The sequence below is a fragment of the Anas acuta genome, chromosome 18 (genome assembly GCF_963932015.1).
Source record: "Anas acuta chromosome 18, bAnaAcu1.1, whole genome shotgun sequence".
Taxonomy (NCBI): domain Eukaryota; kingdom Metazoa; phylum Chordata; class Aves; order Anseriformes; family Anatidae; genus Anas; species Anas acuta.
Window position 1 is genome coordinate 2,625,587 of NC_088996.1, and position 19,212 is coordinate 2,644,798.

Consider the following 19,212-nt stretch of genomic DNA (forward strand, 5'->3'; position numbering starts at 1 on the left):
CAGATCCCTTCAGAGTTCCGTTGACCCAAGCATCACGTGTAGAAGACACCTGATGTGCCACAAGCCACCCACAAATGGTACCACTGAGGCTTGGCAAGGACAGGAGACCTGTGTCAGTGAATAAATGAATAAATACACCAAGCCCATGCAGAGCTCTCAGTGCTAAAGGATATTAACCCAGTGCAGAGTTCTGAGTGCTCACAGAGATGTGAGGATATTCACCCAGAAAGGAAGTCTCCTGCCTTTCCAAGGACTTTTCAGCCTGACCCAAAAGTGAATGTTAGGTCACCAGCCAGAAAGGGAAGGGTCAGGTATCTTACTGCTGTGGCATGGGCTGCTCTGTCCTCGTAAAATACCAGGGAGCTCCAAAACCCAGCCTGATTTTTCGGGACCTTCTTTCTGTTCCACTCCAACTGCCCTGCTGCAGCATTGCCTGAGATATCTCTGCCAAGGCCCCAAGCAGGCGAAGATATTTACAAACCAAGCTTCCAACAGACATTTATTAGTTGAAGTCAATGCACATGAACGAGTGTCGCTCCCGTGTGCTGCGCACCTTTGCCATCAGGTAAAACACAGGCCAAATAGGATCATATGGCCAGGACAGCAGCCTGCCTTCTGTTCCACAACCAGCCACACAAACACAGCCGGCAAACACAGAGCAAAACAGGTCGGGATCCTCCCCGTCTCCTTCCTGGCCATCCTCCCTGCCTGCCCAAGCACTGCACACCAGCTGAAGTCTGGCTCCTGGGGCCTGGAGGGGTGGAGGTAGTGATGAATTTGGGGACCAAGCAGTGGATCAAGGGCCCTTCCCGGCCTTTGGCTCCCTCTTGGCCCAACAAAACATCCTGGCTCAGGAATTCACCCTTCCCAAGGCCTGGGGAAGGCGAGCACAGTGAGAGGGGTCTTGTAGGCCCTGAGCCACGGGTCTGCGTGGGTCTCAGCGAGCACCCACATCGCTCCACGCCTGGCTGCAGCACCGCCAGGCACAGCAGCCACGGGACAGTGTCTGGAAGAGCAGAGAGGCCCGATCTGTCCCACCAGCTCCAGGCTGGGTGCTACTGCTGCTGGCCTGTCACTGCTGCTTGAGCAACAGCCCCGGCCGTGTATTGCGGTGCGGAGGCACCTCGTGTTGTTACACCCGGCTGGCACAGCGGAGGGAAGCTCCACGGGGCGCTCCCTCCAGCCTGCAGTGGAGCCTCCCCAAAGCAAGGGGAACACCAGGAACCGGCAAAGGGTGGTTGTAGGATGCAGTAGGTCGTTAACAATAAGCAGCACAAAATGTAAGCAGGCTTCAGACTGAGACCATTGAGGTCAGCTCAGAGGAGACCTGAACCAAAGCGGGGTCAAGTTTGCTAGAGGTGGCCAGGTACAGTGACAGCCCGCTGGGGCCCTGCACCCCGGCCTGTGAGTGTGCAGAGGAATTGCTTAAGAGCTCGTGGACTTTCATTGCTGCTGGTAAGAACCACATGGAGAGAAGATTGCTCAGGAAGGACAAGTGAGTGGAAACCCCCTTTCAAAGGTTAGAGAACTGGGATTTCTGGCAGTGCTGATAGAGAAATGCAGGAGGAACTTGGACCTGCTTGTGACATTGCACCAGGAAGGGTCCCACCTGCGTGGTTTTATAGGGATGAATGTGCTTTCAGGTGCAATGAGGAGAGACAGGTGGGCTGCAACCTCTCTGACATGGGCACGCCGGGCCCTGGGCCAGGCAGAGGCACCCACCACCTCCAGGCCCACCGGCAAGCTGCAGCAGGGCTGAGCTGAAGGCCTCAGCACTTTGGCCAGAGGGCAGCACAAGCTCCTGGGCAGCCACCCAAAGGGGAGGCCACCCCAGGCCACCCAGTGACACAACACCACCCTACAGGGCAGGCAGGGCTCAAGATGTGAGAGGCCTCCACACCCTGGGAGAAGGAGAGCCTCTGTCCTGCTGCAGTGGGTGTAGCAGCTCTGGCTGTGCCATCTCCACATGGCGATGCTCAGAGGGGACAGCAGGACTGAAACACTGGGTGACCTCGGGGTGCTGTGAGCCTTTCACATAGGACTTAGGTCCAGCTCATGGTGCTAAGCCTGGGGGCACTGGATGGGCACTGGAGGGCAGGGCTGAGTGCCCTCTTGGCACTGAGGGTGTCTCTCACCTGCTCTCTCAACCTTCCCTGCCACATTTCTAGTCTCCCGTTTGGATTCATCTTCCTTTGCATGTTGCTCTGTTTTTCTGATTTTGTCTCCTTTCCTCTTTTTCTCTGATTTCCTCTTTTTCCTTGGAGCTGAAACTGAACCCAGTAATAGCGAGGTGGGGAAAGCAGATCATCTGCCCGTAGTTCAACACACTACATCTGTGCTCAGGTGAAAGCATCACAAGAATTAGCCCTTCATTCAGCCAGCCCCGGGCAATGCCCTTCTCACTTCCCACAGATCTACCCAGAGCCATAGGGGACTTGGCAATAGCATCAAGGCAAACGCAACAAAACCCAGACCAGAGACATTCCCCACAAAGAGTCCTTAGGAACCATCCCACAGAGACTCACAAGCTGGTACAAGGTACAAGGCCAAGGATGAGATCTGTGGCAACAGCTTCTCTTGGATGGTGGAACATGATGTTCTCCAAACGTTAGCTCCAAGTGCTTGTTTTATTACACCGGCAGGTGTAGAACCTCTTTGTCGTGGGCTCACTGCTTCACACACCTCTGCCAAGCTGAGCTCAGGTGGGATTCAGTTGATGTCATGGAGGAGACGACCATTGACGTGGCACCAAGGAGACATGCCATCATTCAAGCTTGCACCAGCCTACTTGGAAAGTCTCTTCAGTGGCGGTGCTGCAGTGGGAAGCATGAATAATGACAGGAGGTTGAAACTCTCGGAGGACAGCAGGTAGTGGACTCTGGCTGGAGACCTGGGGAGAAAAGGAAAGAAATAGGAAACCATGGGTTGCAATCACATTATTCCCTTCATGCTTCCCTCCATCTCCTCGACCTCCTTCCAGCCATCACCACTGCTGCCTCCCTTCCAGCCCCACGGGCTGCAGCCTGGTGGTCCCTCGCACCCCATTCCTGCTGTGCCAGGAGCTCTGTGTCCCATATATCAGCGCTCACCCACCCCGTACAGGCAGCCCCAGGGAACCCCTGTCACCCAGCCCAGGAGGTGAACACTACCACGGTCATGTCCTGTGCGGAGGAGCTGGGGACTGGCTACATGATGGAGCAGGTGAAGCCACAGCACTCCTTGAGCAGCGTGAGGCCTGTCTTGGTCATATACGGGGCGGAGGTTTGCTGCCCTCTGGAAGTCATTTTCTTCTCTTTGACAGGAGCTATGGAGAGAGGTATTGTTACCTTTAGGGTTGGTGTCTGCTCGCTGACAAGAGCACAGGCTCATTGCTTCTTCTGAGAGCTCCTCTCAGGGCTGTGGTGCTGCCCCTCCTCATGCAGAGGCACAGGGACCCAGGTCAGGAGATGCCCACCACACTGGGCATCCAGCAGTGATGGAGGCACAGGGAAGGGTGGCCTGCCACCAAAGGCCATGAAGAGAGGACGGCTGGATGGATACCATGACTTGTAACCTCAGCTAACTGTGATGAAATGGAAGGGGATGGTTAGAAAAGGTCAGATGAAGTACATAAACCATGAAAGGACACCCACTTGTCCTAGTCCTCACAGGCCATGCTGGCTGAGAAGTGCCAGGAGGGTAAATGGAAGCACAGTGATTTGTGATGCTTCCACAATATGATCTCAAGCACCAGCACCCCAAACTTGCCATTTCCCCACACCCTCCTCCACCAACAGACGGCCTCCAGGTAAGCTCGCCCCACAAAGAGCAATGAACTCTTGTGAACAAAGTGCTTAATGAAGGGAGAAACTGGCAGGGAGGTTCAATGGGAGGAATAAAACTCATCAGCCACCTACTTGCTTTCTGGAGGTAGCTTTTGGAGAGCTTATTTTGCAGGAATTCTGCCATTTCCTTGTCTTCTTCTCTCTCCCTATGATAAAGAGATTGGTTAGTACTGGGAATGGAGCAGGGAGGCATCTGGCAAAGCATAACGCCAATCTAAGGACAGATTGCACTGTCCTCATTACAAGGAATAAATTGTACCCAGCTACCTGAGCCTCTCAAACTCCACATCATCCACCAGAAAATCCCGAGTTTCCACCAGCTTGTGTATCTGCTGCACAAGCTCCTCCTCCTTCTGCTTCTCCTCGTTGGACTTCTCGGTCTCTGCAGCACAAGGAGCATATTTCACACAACAGCAGGGGTCAACACTCCCGTGCCAAGGCCAAGCTTGCTCTGCCCCACTTGGAAGCAGATATGACAGCAAGGGAAAAATCCAACCCAAAGTGCCTGGACCCAGATACAGGCTTCTAAATAAGCGACAACCTCATCTCAAACCACCTGGGTCTGGTGTGATCAAACTTTGAATTTTGAGTTTCTCACCAAAACTCCATGGGGATGAGCATTGCTAGATGCAACTGGGAGCTTCACAAAACAGAGAAAGGGTTGCTAAGCAAAGTGGCCTCACTTGGTGGGACTCCATGGCTCTCTAGGGGTCACTGCTGAAGAGGGTGGGCACCTGGTCCCAAGGTGCTCAGAAATGTCAGACTCAGGTATCATCCTTCTGCCAGGATGTGCCTAACCCACACTTCCCATGCCAGAACACCCAACCATGGTCTTAGTCTCTAGAGACCCCACCTGGCTGCCACTCAGCCAGGTCCTTGAGAAACCAGCCAGGGATCCAAGTGACTCAAAAACAGAAGGGGGGAATTATCAGCAATGCCCATGTGCTCTGGGAACATGTTGCACCACTATCCTGTATAGACAAAGACATGAGAACAAACACGATCCACTGCTTTTCATAGCCTTATTCCCTGCTGAGCACTGTCCCTGTGATCTTACCCAGTGCATCTGACCTTTCAAAACATTGTCAGCCTACATGGGCTCCATCCACCCCCAATAACAAGGATGACTGCAAGTGTCTGCCAGGCTATTTTGAATGTACTAGCCCTGATTGTCACCTGCACCCCCACACTGACCTAACTCAAGCACTTGTGCCACGTATCTTTGGGCAGTGAATTAGTGAAGACCCAGGAAACTCTCACATCACTGCGATGTCATGTTCCATATAAATTGGTACATACTGGTAAGCAGGATACGTGGAGATCCTTGGGGATTGGGCTAGATGGCCTTTAAAGGTTCCTTCCAACCCAAACCACTCTATAAGATAGAGGAGTGTTAGATCTAAATGGAGAGCTACCTTGGGAGGAAATTGTGACTATCTGCGCTGCAGCTATTTAACACCATTTCTGAATTCAGCAGCCAGCTCCAAAATCAATCCAGCACACGATGGATCAATCTCCAGTTTTCCTTCAGCTAAATAAAAATGCAGCAAAATTCTCAGTATGGAGCGAAGCCTGTCAGCAGGGTCTCAGCAGTTACGTAAACTGTGTATTGATTTGTAGTTTAAAGTCTGCTATGAATTGCTGGGAGGTGCTGCTGTGGGGGTCTGAGTAGAAGGAATTCATTATCATCATGCTGTTAGGAACACCCCCAGAAAACAATGGCTTCTCCTCCAATTGTGGTTTTGTGCCGGGACTGAGCTCGAGCTCCCCGGCAGAAAAAGCTGATCTGGGACACAGACACGGGTCTTTCTCCATGAAGAGTTAATGGAAAGTCACAGGGCCATTGCCACAGCCTCCTGCAGCAGCTCCCACCTGTCTGCTGGGAATTGAAGCACAGTGTCATTAGGCTGCCGTGAAAATCAGAATCATCAGGCTGGCCACAAACATAACGGCTTAGTTGGAGTTAGTTAGCAGCCTCCATTCCTGAGTTAGAGCACATCAGAGGTAACCCACTGTACAAACACTGCACCTTTTTTTCCAACCTGCTGATGTCAGAGTCCATCATGACCACGGTGTCTCTCTGAATTATTAAAGGCACTTTGGTCTGGTGAGATTTCATGCCACAGGTCTGGATGAGCTCTGAGTAAGCACTGACGTCTTTGAATCCTTCTCTGAACCAAACCTCAACACCCATTTTTATGAATGATCTGCTGCTACAGTCTCACAAAGCAGGCAATTTGCAGGATTTTTCCAGCACGGCCTGATTTGAGCCAAGTTATAAAGAAGTCAAAAAAAGCATCCCTCATGTAAGCAGCATTCCTACTTCAGCTGAATCTGGGAACACTGAAAAGACTTGAAATTAAAGACCAAAGCAGATGAAGAAAAGCCAGCCACATTCCTCAATCTTCAGAAAACAAGTTTAATTCTGTTCCTAAGCCACCATTTAAGTCAAGCCTTAATTTACAAACTAGAAGCTGTTTGAATTAAAAATCCCTATGAGATGTGGGTCTACATTTCTCATGCAGCTCCTGTCTTCATGGCAGAATCTTCCCCTGCGCAAGCCTGAACCTCCCTCTGATGCGGCCAGGTTATATTAATCTGACCAAGACCTGCATATTAAGCAGCAGTTGGGCTCTAACCTGCCTCAGTCTGTGTGCTGGTGTTTCACAAGCACACACAGCACAGTGACACTACGGCAGCAGAGTAGGTCTCTGCCACCCTTGGCTTGGGGATAACCTCGGGCGCAGACCTGCTGAGCTGAGCTGCTCTGGAGGGCAGATGTGCACAGCTGCACCCAGGCATCGCCCCCTGCTACCCACTCCGTGGTCTCAGCACGGCATCTTCAGCGAGGTATCTGTGGTGGAAGTAACCAAGGTCCGGATCTTAAGGCTCACATGAGTACAAGTAAGCAGGGACCTGACTCCCACCTGGTCCTGAAAACACAGCCAGAGTCCTTCCTGGGGCTGAATGGGGATGTCCTAGGAGGAGGCACAGCTTGATGAGCAGTGATGGCAAGCGTGTGAGGAAGCCCTTCTTGTTCCTTCTCATTCGAACCCGGAGTTGTTTGGTGTGTGCTTTCATTAAAGTATTTTGGCTGAAGGGGATCCTTTAGAGAGCTGAGATTTGGCCACAGAAGGGCAGGTCTGGTTGTAACAGGGACACCCAGCACCCACCTTACCCTGGCTGCAACCAGGAGCCCTGTCCTGGCAGATGCTGCCCTCTGCCCGGCTGCTGACAGACATCTCTGACATGGTCACAGCACCAATTCATTGCTTTCCATGCTCTTGAGGCCTCTGAAGGCCTCTCTCATCCCACTGCCTCCAAGGTGTGGTCTCACAATGTCCCCTGCTTCTCCCCTTAACTCACCCAAGCCATGTTCTCAGTGGACGCAGCAGGTCCCACCATCCACTGGAACCTAACTCAACCCTTCCCTGTCTTCTCCCTCTACCAGACCCACGCTGCTCCTCAAAGGACTCGTATTCCTTCCCCTTCTGTTTCCTCTGCTGTCAGCTTAGGCCTGCACGAGGTCTCCCTGTCCTGAGAAAGACCTCGGGTCAGACCCAAGGAGCCACGTTCCTGCTGCTCATGCACTGCCTGCAGCCACAGCATCTCTGGGAGCGTCCCAAGGGGGGACATGGTGAAGAGCTGCTTGGATTTCATGGCAATCTTTCTGTTGAGCGCAGAGGCAGGGTGCAGCTCTTTGAAGTTCTACAAAGCCTTACCTGGAAGGGCTATCAGTTTTTGAAGCTCCTTTTTCAGCCGGCTGATTTCTTTGCAAAGCTGAATGTCATCCATCCTGCAGAGACACAAATGAAACCACTGAGGGAAACACTGGGAGAGGAAAGGTGTAAAATGTCCAGAGCAAAACCCAGCACATGCCCTCAGTGCCCACGGTGGGGAGCACAGATCTACCCGCCTTCCCATGGGAATCGGCAGCCACTTCATCTCAGAGCAGCTTTTGCAGCTAAATGGGTTGTGTCACCGGCTGTTGGCAAAGCAAAAGTTTTGTCATTCTAATGACAATGATACCTTATTAAAACCTGGCACACGCAATAGCAGCTGTGTTTCTTCTCGAAAGAAAAAATAAATAAATAAAAAATTCCTTAAATAGCAAAATCTAAAAGCAAAGAGAAACTGCCACCACCAAGAAAAGTCTGACACTTTTAATACCAGCTTTCTGCAGAAATGAAAAAAAGAGTCAGAAAAATGAAATACAACACAGGGGAAAAGTGTGCAAACTTTGCAGTTGCCTGCTGAGGAGCAAGGTCATTTCAACAGGAGAAAAGGTGCCTGCTGAAGCCGTGGGCAATGAAACCATCTCATGCCAGCAGCAAGACACCAAGAAGGACAAGCCCAAGGAGGCATCAAGCTTAGCTCAGGTGTCAGCGGCAGGGTGGCACACACCGTGCTGGGGCAGTGTGGTGATGCCCGGGGAGGAGGAGGAAGCACCACAGATGCTCAGCCACCCCCAAAGGTGCACCGGTGTGAGTACAGCTAGTGGAGAAGGCTTAACCCAATTTACTCACTGATTTATCACAAAAGTATCACATGCTTGTGTCCTCACTAAAGCCCCACTTGGACAAGACCAAGGAATGATGATGTCTGGTCATAGTGAACTTTAATGCCTCAGTTTGAAGGGTTTTGGGCACGCTCCCATGGTGAGGGAAACCCCAACAGCTGACAGCGCTCATAGCTGAGACCTCTCTCTACTGTGAACCAAGCCACCCTCGAGCATCTCCCCCAGGTAGGTGACACCAGAAGGTGAGAGAAGTCATAACTCCAATAACCAAGTGCTGCCCCTGGTTCCTCACTGTTCTCAACCCTACTCTCCTGCCAGCAGTCTCTAGCACTAGAGCCCTCCTTGCTTTGTTCAAGGTCCTTTCCTCAAAGTCCTCCTGCCTTCTGCCAGCAGCTTATACGCAGAGAGAGCAGTGACCCAAGGGCCACCAAGCCCCATCTGCCTCCCTCCAGTCTCCAGCACTGCATTAGCCTGGGGCTGGCTAAGGCCGGCCACATCTCCAACCAAAGCATGATGAGACTGACCCATTTGACACTTCTGCTCCTGCTCTCAGCCCTCCCTGAACACCTCTGACATTATGCCTCACTGGGAAGACTGGGAAAAGCCTAAGTTGCATCCTGAGCCTCAGCACTGTCCGCCCAGCCAGTGGCTGCTAAAGCAGCTTCTCCTCAGCACTGAGGCACCCAGGAAACAAAGATCCCTACTCAGGGGATTTGGGCCACTGGCTCATTTGAAATCAAGGAATCAGAAAACCCACTTTTTTTTTTAACCTTGACAAAGACTCTGTACGTCCTCCTGAACCCTACCAAGCACTCCAGCATCTTGCCATGAGCTTCCCAAGGTCACCCAAGACCTGAAGGCAGGAGAACTCACTCCATGGATGCTGTGCAGGGTGCATGGCAAAGCATCCAACCTGGAAGAACTCAGCTGAGATTTTTAGCAAGCTCCACATCTGTGAGTGATGAGAAACCCTAAAACACGATCTATGTCTACAGATAATACACAGTCGACTCACGAGCTGGTGCCTCCTTGAACAGATGTGCCTTTCTTATTAAAAGCCCTGCCTGCACCTTCGGTAATCCTGCCGGCCCTTCCACTGAGTCACGCTGTCCACCCATCTGGGATGAGTCACGCTGGAGCTACTCGAAGCTGCAGATTTGTCAGCTGTGCCGAGGACACCAGAAATATTAATTAGAGAAAGGAAAACGAACAGACTGATGAAGAGGGACCCCGTGTGATATCGCTGTAGGAGGAGAACATCCCAGGCGGAGGAAGTCTTTCCTCTTGGCTCTGTTATTCCCTTGCTCCATCTGACAGTGTCTTCACTTGTTTGCAGACTGCACTGAGCAGGTCCACCAATGCCAACGGCTGGCAGCTGTGCGGGGAGAAGAGAGAGCTCTGTCTGTCCTTGTATCACCTGCTCCTCGTGCCTTGGTGGCTGAGCCCTGAGCTTCTGCAAAGAGCACGAGCAGGAGGGCTGCACAGGACACATGGGCAACTGGCTGATCAACGGTGATAGACTTATTAAAATTAAAATAAAGAGTCAAATGATAACTGAAATATCAAAATTAAAATTGAATTAAATCATTTGAAAACTTATAATAAAAGTAATGAATGGGCGGTAATAAAAATTGTCATTTCAATAAAACCTGGGAGAGATTGCAAAGGCAAGCACCCAGGAGGCTGCTGCTGGAGCTGGGATTATTTCTGCCACCTGAGATAACGTTGCAGCATCAGCCACGGCCGTGCTGCCCTGCCTGGCCCTGGGATCAGAGCAGGTCACTCCTGCACAGAGCAGGTAAGGAGTGAAGCTGCACCTCTCATAGGAAATTCAGACCTTTCTTTTGCCCTGTAAAGGGAGAAATGCCAGGAGTGTCATTGTTTTCCACAGCACAGACATCTCAGAAATGTTGGAATATTTTAGGTTGACATCTCCAGCAAGAAGAAAACACCAGTCCCTATGGACTGACCAGACAAGTCACATCTCCACTTGGTGGCACATCAACGGAGATTGATGTGCCATTTCCCTTAGCCCTACAGTCCGACTGACCCTATTTTTTCCCCCATTGGTAAAATAAGCCCCGCTGCAGCCCCACAGCCCCATCCTGTCTAAACCCATCATGCAGAAGCCAGGCCTGGGAGTTCCCTTGTCCCTGGCAGTGACTCCCAGCTGCTCAGACATGCAATTCTGGTGCCTCCAAAAACTTCCCAGTGATGAATTCGGTAGCCGTACCCACCCCAGGACATAGAAAACAAATAATGGGATACAGAAAACCAAGAGCTGTGAGTTTTGACAGCACCCGTGAGATTTAGGTACTGGTTGCCATGGAAAGCATTTAAGTACTTCACTTCTTATGACTTCCAAAAATCCGTTTCAGCAATAGATTTGGGACGAACTGCGCTGATCCCTCACAGAGGTCATCACTCCAAATCTGAGCCATGAGACCACAGTCCGGCTCACAGCTACTGCAGGCAGCAAGTTTACATGGGCACTGCCAGGCTCCTGTCATCCCTGTGATGCAGGCACCAGTAGAGACCCAAACATGTTAAAATAGCAGCATGTCAAGTGCTGTAGCCCGGTAAATACTTTTTTTTTTTTTTTTTCAATTACCATTAAAACATCACAGGTTTGCGGCTGACCTGACCGCATGGGAGCTCAGGACTGGGCTGACTGTAGCAAGGTAGTGATATTAAAAAGCATAATCAATTCAGACCATGAATGCTAGTATCATTGCAATTCAAATTATAACTGCTTGTTGAATTTTGATTTGGGTCATTCAGATTTTAATGAGGCCGACAAATAACATCTCACTTCCACGTGCATGGCATGTTTCCTCTTTGCCCACACCAGGACTTTGAGGGTTGCCCTAGGGCAGTGCAGGGAGCTGGGAGCCCCATTTCCATGGGTCTGATCCGGCTTTCTGCAGCCCTGAGCTGACCCAGGGTATGTCCCTCATTATGTTTCTGGCTCAGAGGCATCTTGGCCAAGCACCCTGCTTTGCCTCTCGCTGATAGCATGCAGGTCTTCGCAAGCTGGAAACCATGTGCATGATATGCAGAGCTGTGCTGGGACCGCCACCTGTTTATCTCATGTTGCAGTGAGCCTTCCAGCCCCTTGGATCTTTGCTTTTTTTCTCAGCTGCCTCCCAGTCGCCTCTGCCCACTAAGCCAGAGTCAGGACTGCAGACCCCAGCGGCCCCAGAGGGGCTGTGCAGCTTTGCCACAGCTTTGCTTCATGAGCTTTTCTCTTGTGGCCCTCCCTCTGCATCAAACTGGCTTTATTTCTGCCTTTTCAGTAAAGCTCTTGACACAGTTTCTCACAAGATCCTACTGGACAAAATGTCCAGCATATAGCCAGATAAAAACATCATACGATGGGTGAACAGCTGGCTGACAGGCAGGGCTCAAAGGGTTGTGGTAAATGGGCAGCCTGGCACCAGTGGGGTCCATGAAGTTTAACAAAGGCAAGTGCCGGGTCCTGCAGCAGGGATGGGGCAACCCTGGCTGCACGTACAGACTGGGCGATGAGACGCTAGAGAGCAGCCCCGCAGAGAGGGATCTGGGGGTTGTGGTTGGCAGCAAGTTGAATATGAGCCAGCAGTGTGCCCTGGCAGCCAGGAGGGCCAACCGTGTCCTGGGGTGCATCAAGCACGGCATCGCTAGTAGGTCAAGGGAGGTGATTGTCCCGCTCTACTCTGCGCTGGTGCGGCCTCACCTCGAGCACTGTGTGCAGTTCTGGGCACCACAGTACAAAAAGGACATTGAACTGTTGGAGAGTGTCCAGAGGAGGGCAACTAAGATGGTGAAGGGCCTAGAGGGGAAGACATATGAGGAGCGGCTGAGGGCACTGGGCCTGTTCAGCCTGGAGAAGAGGAGGCTGAGCAGAGACCTCATCGCGGCCTACAACTTCCTCACGAGGAGGAGTGGAGGGGCAGGCGCCAATCTATTCTCCTTAATCACAAGTCACAGGACCTGTGGGAATGGTGTCAAGCTGAAGCAGGGGAGCTTTAGGCTGGACATCAGGAAGAGGTTCTTCACTGAGAGGGTGGTCGCACACTGGAGCAGGCTCCCCAGGGACGTAGTCACGGCACCAAGCCTGTCAGAGTTCAAGAAGTGTTTGGACTGTGCTCTCAGCCATGCGGTCTGAATTTTTGGGTAGACCTGTGTGGGGCCAGAAGTTGGACTCGATGATCCTTGTGGGTCTCTTCCAACTCAGGATATTCTAAGATCCTGTGATTCTTTTTGTGCCACTTTGATCTTGTCACTCTGTGCACCCAAATTCTCCGTGCTGATACTCCAAAGGGGAAGAGCTCAGTGGAGACCATTGTGCCATTGTAACCTGGAGCATGGGTAAGTCAGTCCTTCTCCTCCCACACCACAGCAGATTCCAATATATATCCTGAGAAAATGTTCTTCATCACCCTCAGTCACTGCAGCACAGTGACTATTGATTGCCTTAAATATGAAAGGCATTCAGAATTTTACTCCAAAACTGTTTTGACTACAGCCCTGAGCCCTGGAGAAAACCCTTCCCCCCACATCTAGCTGCAAAGGCTGTGCTGGGAACGAGGGACTGAGGCTGGTCCAGACACATCAGAGCTGGGAGGATGTGTAACGTTGCAGCGTGAGGACAGAAAACTGCAGCCACATGGCTGTTCAACAGCCAGAGATCTGCGTGCTGGGGCAAAGCAGTATCTCCAGAGAGCAGCAATGAGCCACCAAACCTCAGGGCCCTTCCCAATCCCAGCCCAAGAGCTGAGCATGAACCTGCTGAGAAGACGGGATGCTCGTGGTGGAATACGGGCATGTTTTAGCTTGGTTAAACCCATGCCATCAACTCTGTTTGCATAGAAATAGGCAGGCTCCCAGCACTCACATGTATCGCAGCTCCGATTCCCTCCTCACCAGGATCTCCCTGATCCTCTCGATTTTGAAGAGTTCCCCTTCGATGTCATCGATGGTGGTGGTGGAGTCAGCCATGGAAACAATTTCATCCTCTGTAAAGGAAAATGGAGCCACATCAGCCAGCAGCTGACATTTAAGGTGCTGAGGACGATGGTGTTTCCCAGACCCTCTGCAAACACCAGACAGCATCACCAGTAAGCGTGTGCAGTTTTAAGTTCTTTTCCAGGTTGCTGCTGCAAGAGGAAAGAGCCTGACACATTCATGGAAAGAGTACTTTGGGAAACCCACTTGGGGAAACAGTCAGGAAAAGGGTATGTCATTGACTCAGGACAAGAGCCAAAAACATCACAGCAAAATATGGGAAAAAAAAGGCTCTTGTATTTCAGAAGAGCGTGGTGGCAAGCCAGGGGAATGAGCAGGATGAGAGTCCAGCAGGCATCATCCTGCTCTGACCACCAGCTCTGCCTCCACCCATGTCCCACTGACGTCCCACTGATTCACACAGTGCCTACAAGTCTGCACAGCCTGCAGCAACCCCCAGCCTGTTTTATGGGATAGAGGAGGCCAGCTCCCTGCTCCCTGCCGGTCTGTCTCTCAGCATCATGTCAGCGAGCTTGTTATCAGTGACGTGCAGCACTGCATTCATCACACACAGGCTAATCTGGCTCTCCTGTGATGTACGTGCAGCACAGGTTGGGGGGGGGGGGCTCAGCAGCTACAGCAAAGCCAGGCTATGAGACAACGTTAACAATCACACACATCAGGGGAAAATTGTGCTTCCTTTGGATCTCCACAGTGCACACATCTCTGCTATGACACTTTGCCTTTCTGCAGCCCTGGGACTTTGCCCATGCAGGGCAGGAAGAGATCAGTACAAAGGCACAAGGCAAAGCACCCCGCACTCGCTGGTCCTCTGCTCGTCACTTAAAACTGCTGGAGAAATTGTTCCCAGAGTGAGGCATGTTTCCAAGGCTGCTGGTGGAGAAGGTTTAAGAGCAGCAATATGAGTAGTTTAGGTTACCATGACTGGTTTGGGGATAGTTCTCCTCTCTTTCTGGCTTAGAAACTAATGAGGATTACTCGGAGAATGCCTCCCTCCCCAGCAGCCATCCAGGACACTTTCAGCCAACACCAGCATGCTGAATCCTTGGTCGTTCCCCATCCTGAACTCTCAAGATGCTCTTAGGAGCCAGCACCCGCTCTGGACAGACCAAGGGAAATGTGGGCTGGACACAACGTGGGGCTGGATGTGCTGCCTCCCATCAGCTCTTGCCTGTGCTGCAAACAAGCCCAGGACCCCCCCACAAGCCCCCAGCCTGCTTTCCATCAGCCTGAAGGGGTTGCTAGGGGACCGGACTGGGGTTGCTACGGGACCAGGGATGCGGTTGCTGCAGGACCGGGCTGCTGTTGCTAGGGGACAGGACCTCGGTTGCTAGGGGACCGGGATGCTGAGCTCCCATCCCGAGCATCCTGCTGCACTGCCCCCCCGCAGCGCCTCGCTGCTGCACAGCCATGGGCAGGGGGCTGGGGGCAGTGCTCACACCTCCCTGCAGGTGTGCCCTGCTCACACCTCTCTGTATATGTGCCCTGCTCACACCTCCTTATATACGTGCCCTGCCCACACCTCCCTGCAGAAGGCAGCAGACCAGCAGGTAACGCACCCCGGGGTGCAGACCGAACGGCCACCGTGCACTTGAAGGAGCCGCTCCCTGGGGTGCTGCCTACACTTCAGTGCGGCTCTAGACCCGCCAGGAAAAAGCTGCATTGCTCCAAGTGTCCCTTCAGTGACCAGGCTGAAATGACGAGGCTGATTGTTTTACAGATGCTCCAGTAAACAAAGACACAAGCTGACTGCAGCTCTCATTAGCTGAGGACAGATCTGAGCCCTGCTTGGAGCACAGGGGTGGGCCCGGGGGAGCTCCTGTCACTGCTGGCCTGGGTGGGTGGGGGACTCACCCAGCACAGCTCTGATCACTGGTGGCAGAAGTACCTGGCTCAGGTCGTCAGCCAGCTGCTTCCCACCCACAACAGTGAGCACAATGGCTTGAAACAGGTGTCAGCATCGCTCCTTCTCCCTTCTCATCCCAGAACCTCATTAGCCGCAGCCATCCCAGCTGCGGGAGCGAATCCTCGCCTGTGCACACGAAGGGAGGAGGAGGCAGTGCTGGGCAATGTCAGCCCACAGGCAGCTGCCCACAGGGGTGAGAGAGCTGCTGGCTCGGCTCGGGGTGGGTTTGCATCAGCAACAGGGAATTCAGCGTGGCTGGGGACACACTGCACAGGAGGAGCTGCCCTCATGCACCCCGCAGCCACCTTTCTGCAGGACAGCGGAGGCTGCAGGTCAGGAGTGACCCATGGGGTGGGGACAAGGGACAAGTCTACACCATGCAGCAGAGCAATGGTTGCAGGATTTGAGCTGGAAGCTCCCCTTGGTGGTGTGGTTGGGACAGGGCACTCAGTGTCCCTAAGGCAAGACGTGTCCTCAGCACGGCAGGGAAGATCTCACCGGAGCAGTAAGTCCTGGAGAAGAGCTCTAAGCAGGGAGTCGTGTGCCTGGAGCTGCTTAATTCAGGAGCAAGGGTAGCCCCAGGTGAGAGCTCCTGCAAAATGGACACAGCCCCCTGGCAGGAGCACCCTTCTGCCTCTGCCGTTTGGGCCTTCACCAGCTCCCAACGCTTCCCTCTGCTTCCTTAAAATCTGTCACAGGCATCTCCTCCTTACCCTTTCTATTTTCAGTGAAGAATGGAGAAAGTCCTTGGGATCAGAAACCCCACGCTGCTGCTGCTGGGGTTTTTGGTAAGGGTGAGACCCTGCCCAACATCAGCCAATCCTTCACGTTGATTGGCACCAAGAAAACACAAGGGCTTGGGAAGCAGGACCAGAGACACTGTGGGGTGCAGGAACACCTGGGCAATGGAAAACAGAGCTAATCCTCTGCATGAAAAACATCCATCAAGCCTCATAATAAACCAGTGAATCCATACAGACAGCAACCCAACGGCTACTGATAGGATGCCCTGCCCTACAGGATGCTGATAGGATTAACTTGCTGGTGGAGACCCCTTCCATCCACCAGCATCTGCCCAGGACCACAGGTGGTCTTGCCAAGAGCTGAACATCTGAGCAAGGGCAGGGACAGGAGCACAAGATGGGCAAGGAGAGGCTGACAGAAGCAGGTTTGCTCAACCCGAAGGAGAAAAGGTGAAGGGGGATCTCATGGCTGTCCTCAGCTACCTAATGGGAGGAAGCAGAGAAGAAGGAGTCAGCCTCCTTTTGGAGGTGTGCAAAGATCAGGCAAGAGATGGCACACAAGCTGGCACACTGGAGGTTCCAGTTAGATTACAGGAAAACATTTTCCCTTCAGGAAACAAGAACTGGGACTGGAGAGGGCAAGGGATCTCATCCTTGGTCCAAGATTCCTTCTGGACAAGGCTGTGAGTGACCTGATCTAACTAAACCTGCTTTGAGCTGGGAGTTGGGCTCGAGATCTCCAGAGCTCCCTCCTGATCCAAATTCCTCTGTGATTCCATGTGATGAGGTAAGTCTGTGACGAATAAGTAGGATTTACATGGATCTTCTCTGCTAGTGCAGGAGACGCTTTCTCCAGGCAGACGCAGGGGATCCCACGTCCCTGAGCCCCCCAGCTACAGGCACAGGCCACACCACAGCTCCCTGCGCAGCGACTCCATAAAGCCATCACAGATGGAAGCGTGGACACTCAGAGCTCACAAGGGAGTAAAACCCAGCACATCCTGCAGGCAGCTGGGCCAAAGATACCCCAGAGGTGGTTTTGCCAAGCTGAGAATGGGTTTCTAACACCCATTTCTAAGTGCCTGGCACCAATTAGGGGCTATAGCAGAGGCATTCATTAAACCTGTGTCCAAGCTTACAGTCTGAGTGTCCCTTCAGGGAGGCAGCGGGATGACCACATGAGCAGCCACGCTCCCCAGGGCCCCTTTGCTCCCACAGCTGCACAGGTGGCAGTGGCACCAGGCATGGAAATCTGCCCCACGCACAGAAATCTGCCCCACGCTGCCCGAGCAAAGCACCCCAACAGGCAGCATTTCCAGCTGGGAAACCCAGTAAGGGGAGAAAGCTTTGATCTCAACTTGGGGATGCTCTGATCATCACGCATGGCCCAGGGGAAGAGAGTATCGTTAATGAGGAGTATAATAGCTGGAGACTTTCACTCCGTATGGCTTTGGTGAAAACATTTAGACAGCCAGCAGCAAGTCTGGGATGAGTCACAGCAGCAGCCAGTTCAGGGTTGAGTTGTGAGCGATGATTAAAGTTGGGCAACTGATCGACAGTGCCCCAAGGAGGGGGGTCAGGGCCCTTTACCTGGGCCACATCCCAAGAGGCCTTTAACTCAGCTGTGGGTTTTTCCCTGCCATAGAAAGCAGCGTGGGCAGGAGGCATTCAGCTCACCACCACCAGCCCTTGCTCCGCAAGTCTGATAACAAGAGCAACCACAACATGCTGCCCGGCTCTGGGGCAGCGTTTACAGAGGTGGCACAGTGCTTGTCCCCTGGGGTGCCCAGCAGAGGGACACGAACCTCAAGAACCTGCAGTGCACGGCCGAGCACCCCAGTCCTGCAGGACAAGCTCAGACCCCTGCACGCCCTCGCCCAGACACTCTCCTCAGGCAGGGGGAGATGGTGGGGATAAATATTACTGCTCTGAAGGCACAAAGGAGAATGATGGACGCTTCAGGTAGCTCCCTGTGGAGCCGAGCAGCTTCACGGGCAACAACCCCACAGCAGCATCAAGCAAGGTGCTGGAGTTTGCTCCGTGCCTCCCCCCATGACTTTCTGGCTGCTTGTCCCCGTCCTGCTGGGTGCAAGGGGCTAACGGGGATCAGAAAGGGACGGGGAAGGGCAGAGGTTGTGCTATCCAGAGGGTAGGACTACAGCTGGAAGGACGCCCCGGCTGCAGGAGCCTCCTTTCCCCAGGGTGCCCACAGCCAAGGTGTGGGGGATATCACCTCCCACCCCAAGGCCAGGTCCTATGATTTGGGTGATCCCCCTGGTCAGACCCCCCCCCCCAGGCACACCCCGTTTCATTCTGGAGGAACTGGTCAGAATGGGAAAAGGCAGCGAAGGGCAGCGTGGGCACCCAACCTGCCGACCAGGGCGGCTCTGCACCTCTCTGGGCAGCATCAGCCGGGGGGGGGGGCTCATTCCTCCCTCCATCCTTCCTCCCCTCCAGCCAGCCCTCGGTCCCTCCATCCTCTCTCCCCTCCATCCTCCCTCTCTCCATCCCCTGCTGTCCACCCCTTCTCCCCCAGCCGCCCCTTCCCTCCCTCCCCATGCACCCCGTCCCCCCGTCCCCCCGTCCCTGCCCCATTCCCGGGGGCTCCCCGGGGGCTCCCCCAGCCCGTGCCCGGCTCCCCTTGGGGCCGGTACCGCTTCGGGGCGCCCCGCGGGGCTCCGGTACCCGAGTCCGTGGGGAGGATGGAGGGGGGGAGAGAACCGGAGGGGTGGCGGGGGGGCAGCACCGGAGCCACCCGGGGGAAAGTTTGGAGCTCACCTGGCTGCGGCCAGCGGGTGGACTCGAGCGATCCGTAGCGGGGGGGGGTCCGCGTCCCCTCCATGCCGCAGCACGGCGCGGCCCTGCCCGGCCCTGCCCTGCCCGCTCCGCTCCGCCGGGCGGGGCCGGGGGGGCTCCCGCCGCTCCCCCCCGCTCCGCTCCGCTCCGCCGGGGCCGCCGCGCCCCCTGCCGGCCGCCGCCGCCCCCCCGGCCCCGGCCCCCCCGGCCCCGGCCCCCCCGGCCCCGGCCCCCCCGGCCCCGGCCCCCCCGGCCCCGGCCCCCCCGGCCCCGGCCCCCCCGGCCCCGGCCCCCCCGGCCCCGGCCCCCCCGGCCCCGCTTTCGTCCTTCATGTGCTCCCCCTCTCCCCTTCCCGCCTCGCAAACAGCACGTAAAATAATGAAATAAAGGATAAAATAATAAAAGTAGCCTCTTCCC

General features: G+C 53.9%; 1 protein-coding gene across 3 annotated transcripts; it reads right to left on the reverse strand.

The window, feature by feature from the left end:
• Positions 1 to 472: 472 nt before the first annotated feature.
• Positions 473 to 18,936, reverse strand: LOC137841776 (bMERB domain-containing protein 1-like). 3 transcript variants are annotated; one of them, XR_011088736.1, is made up of 7 exons: positions 18,778 to 18,936; positions 13,220 to 13,340; positions 7,547 to 7,620; positions 4,092 to 4,206; positions 3,897 to 3,970; positions 3,327 to 3,562; positions 473 to 2,890 (listed from the first exon to the last, which is right to left on the reverse strand). XR_011088736.1 is itself a non-coding variant. In XM_068655106.1 (7 exons), exons 1-6 carry the CDS (start codon positions 18,839 to 18,841, stop codon positions 3,186 to 3,188), a joined length of 567 nt encoding a protein of 188 aa, XP_068511207.1. In that variant the 5' UTR covers positions 18,842 to 18,936; the 3' UTR covers positions 473 to 2,890; positions 3,153 to 3,185. The 3 variants fall into 3 exon arrangements, 2 of the variants coding, with proteins under 2 accessions (XP_068511207.1, XP_068511206.1); XM_068655106.1 differs by lacking the exon at positions 3,327 to 3,562 and adding an exon at positions 3,153 to 3,304; XM_068655105.1 differs by lacking the exon at positions 3,327 to 3,562 and adding an exon at positions 3,150 to 3,304.
• Between the last annotated feature and the right edge of the window lie 276 nt (positions 18,937 to 19,212).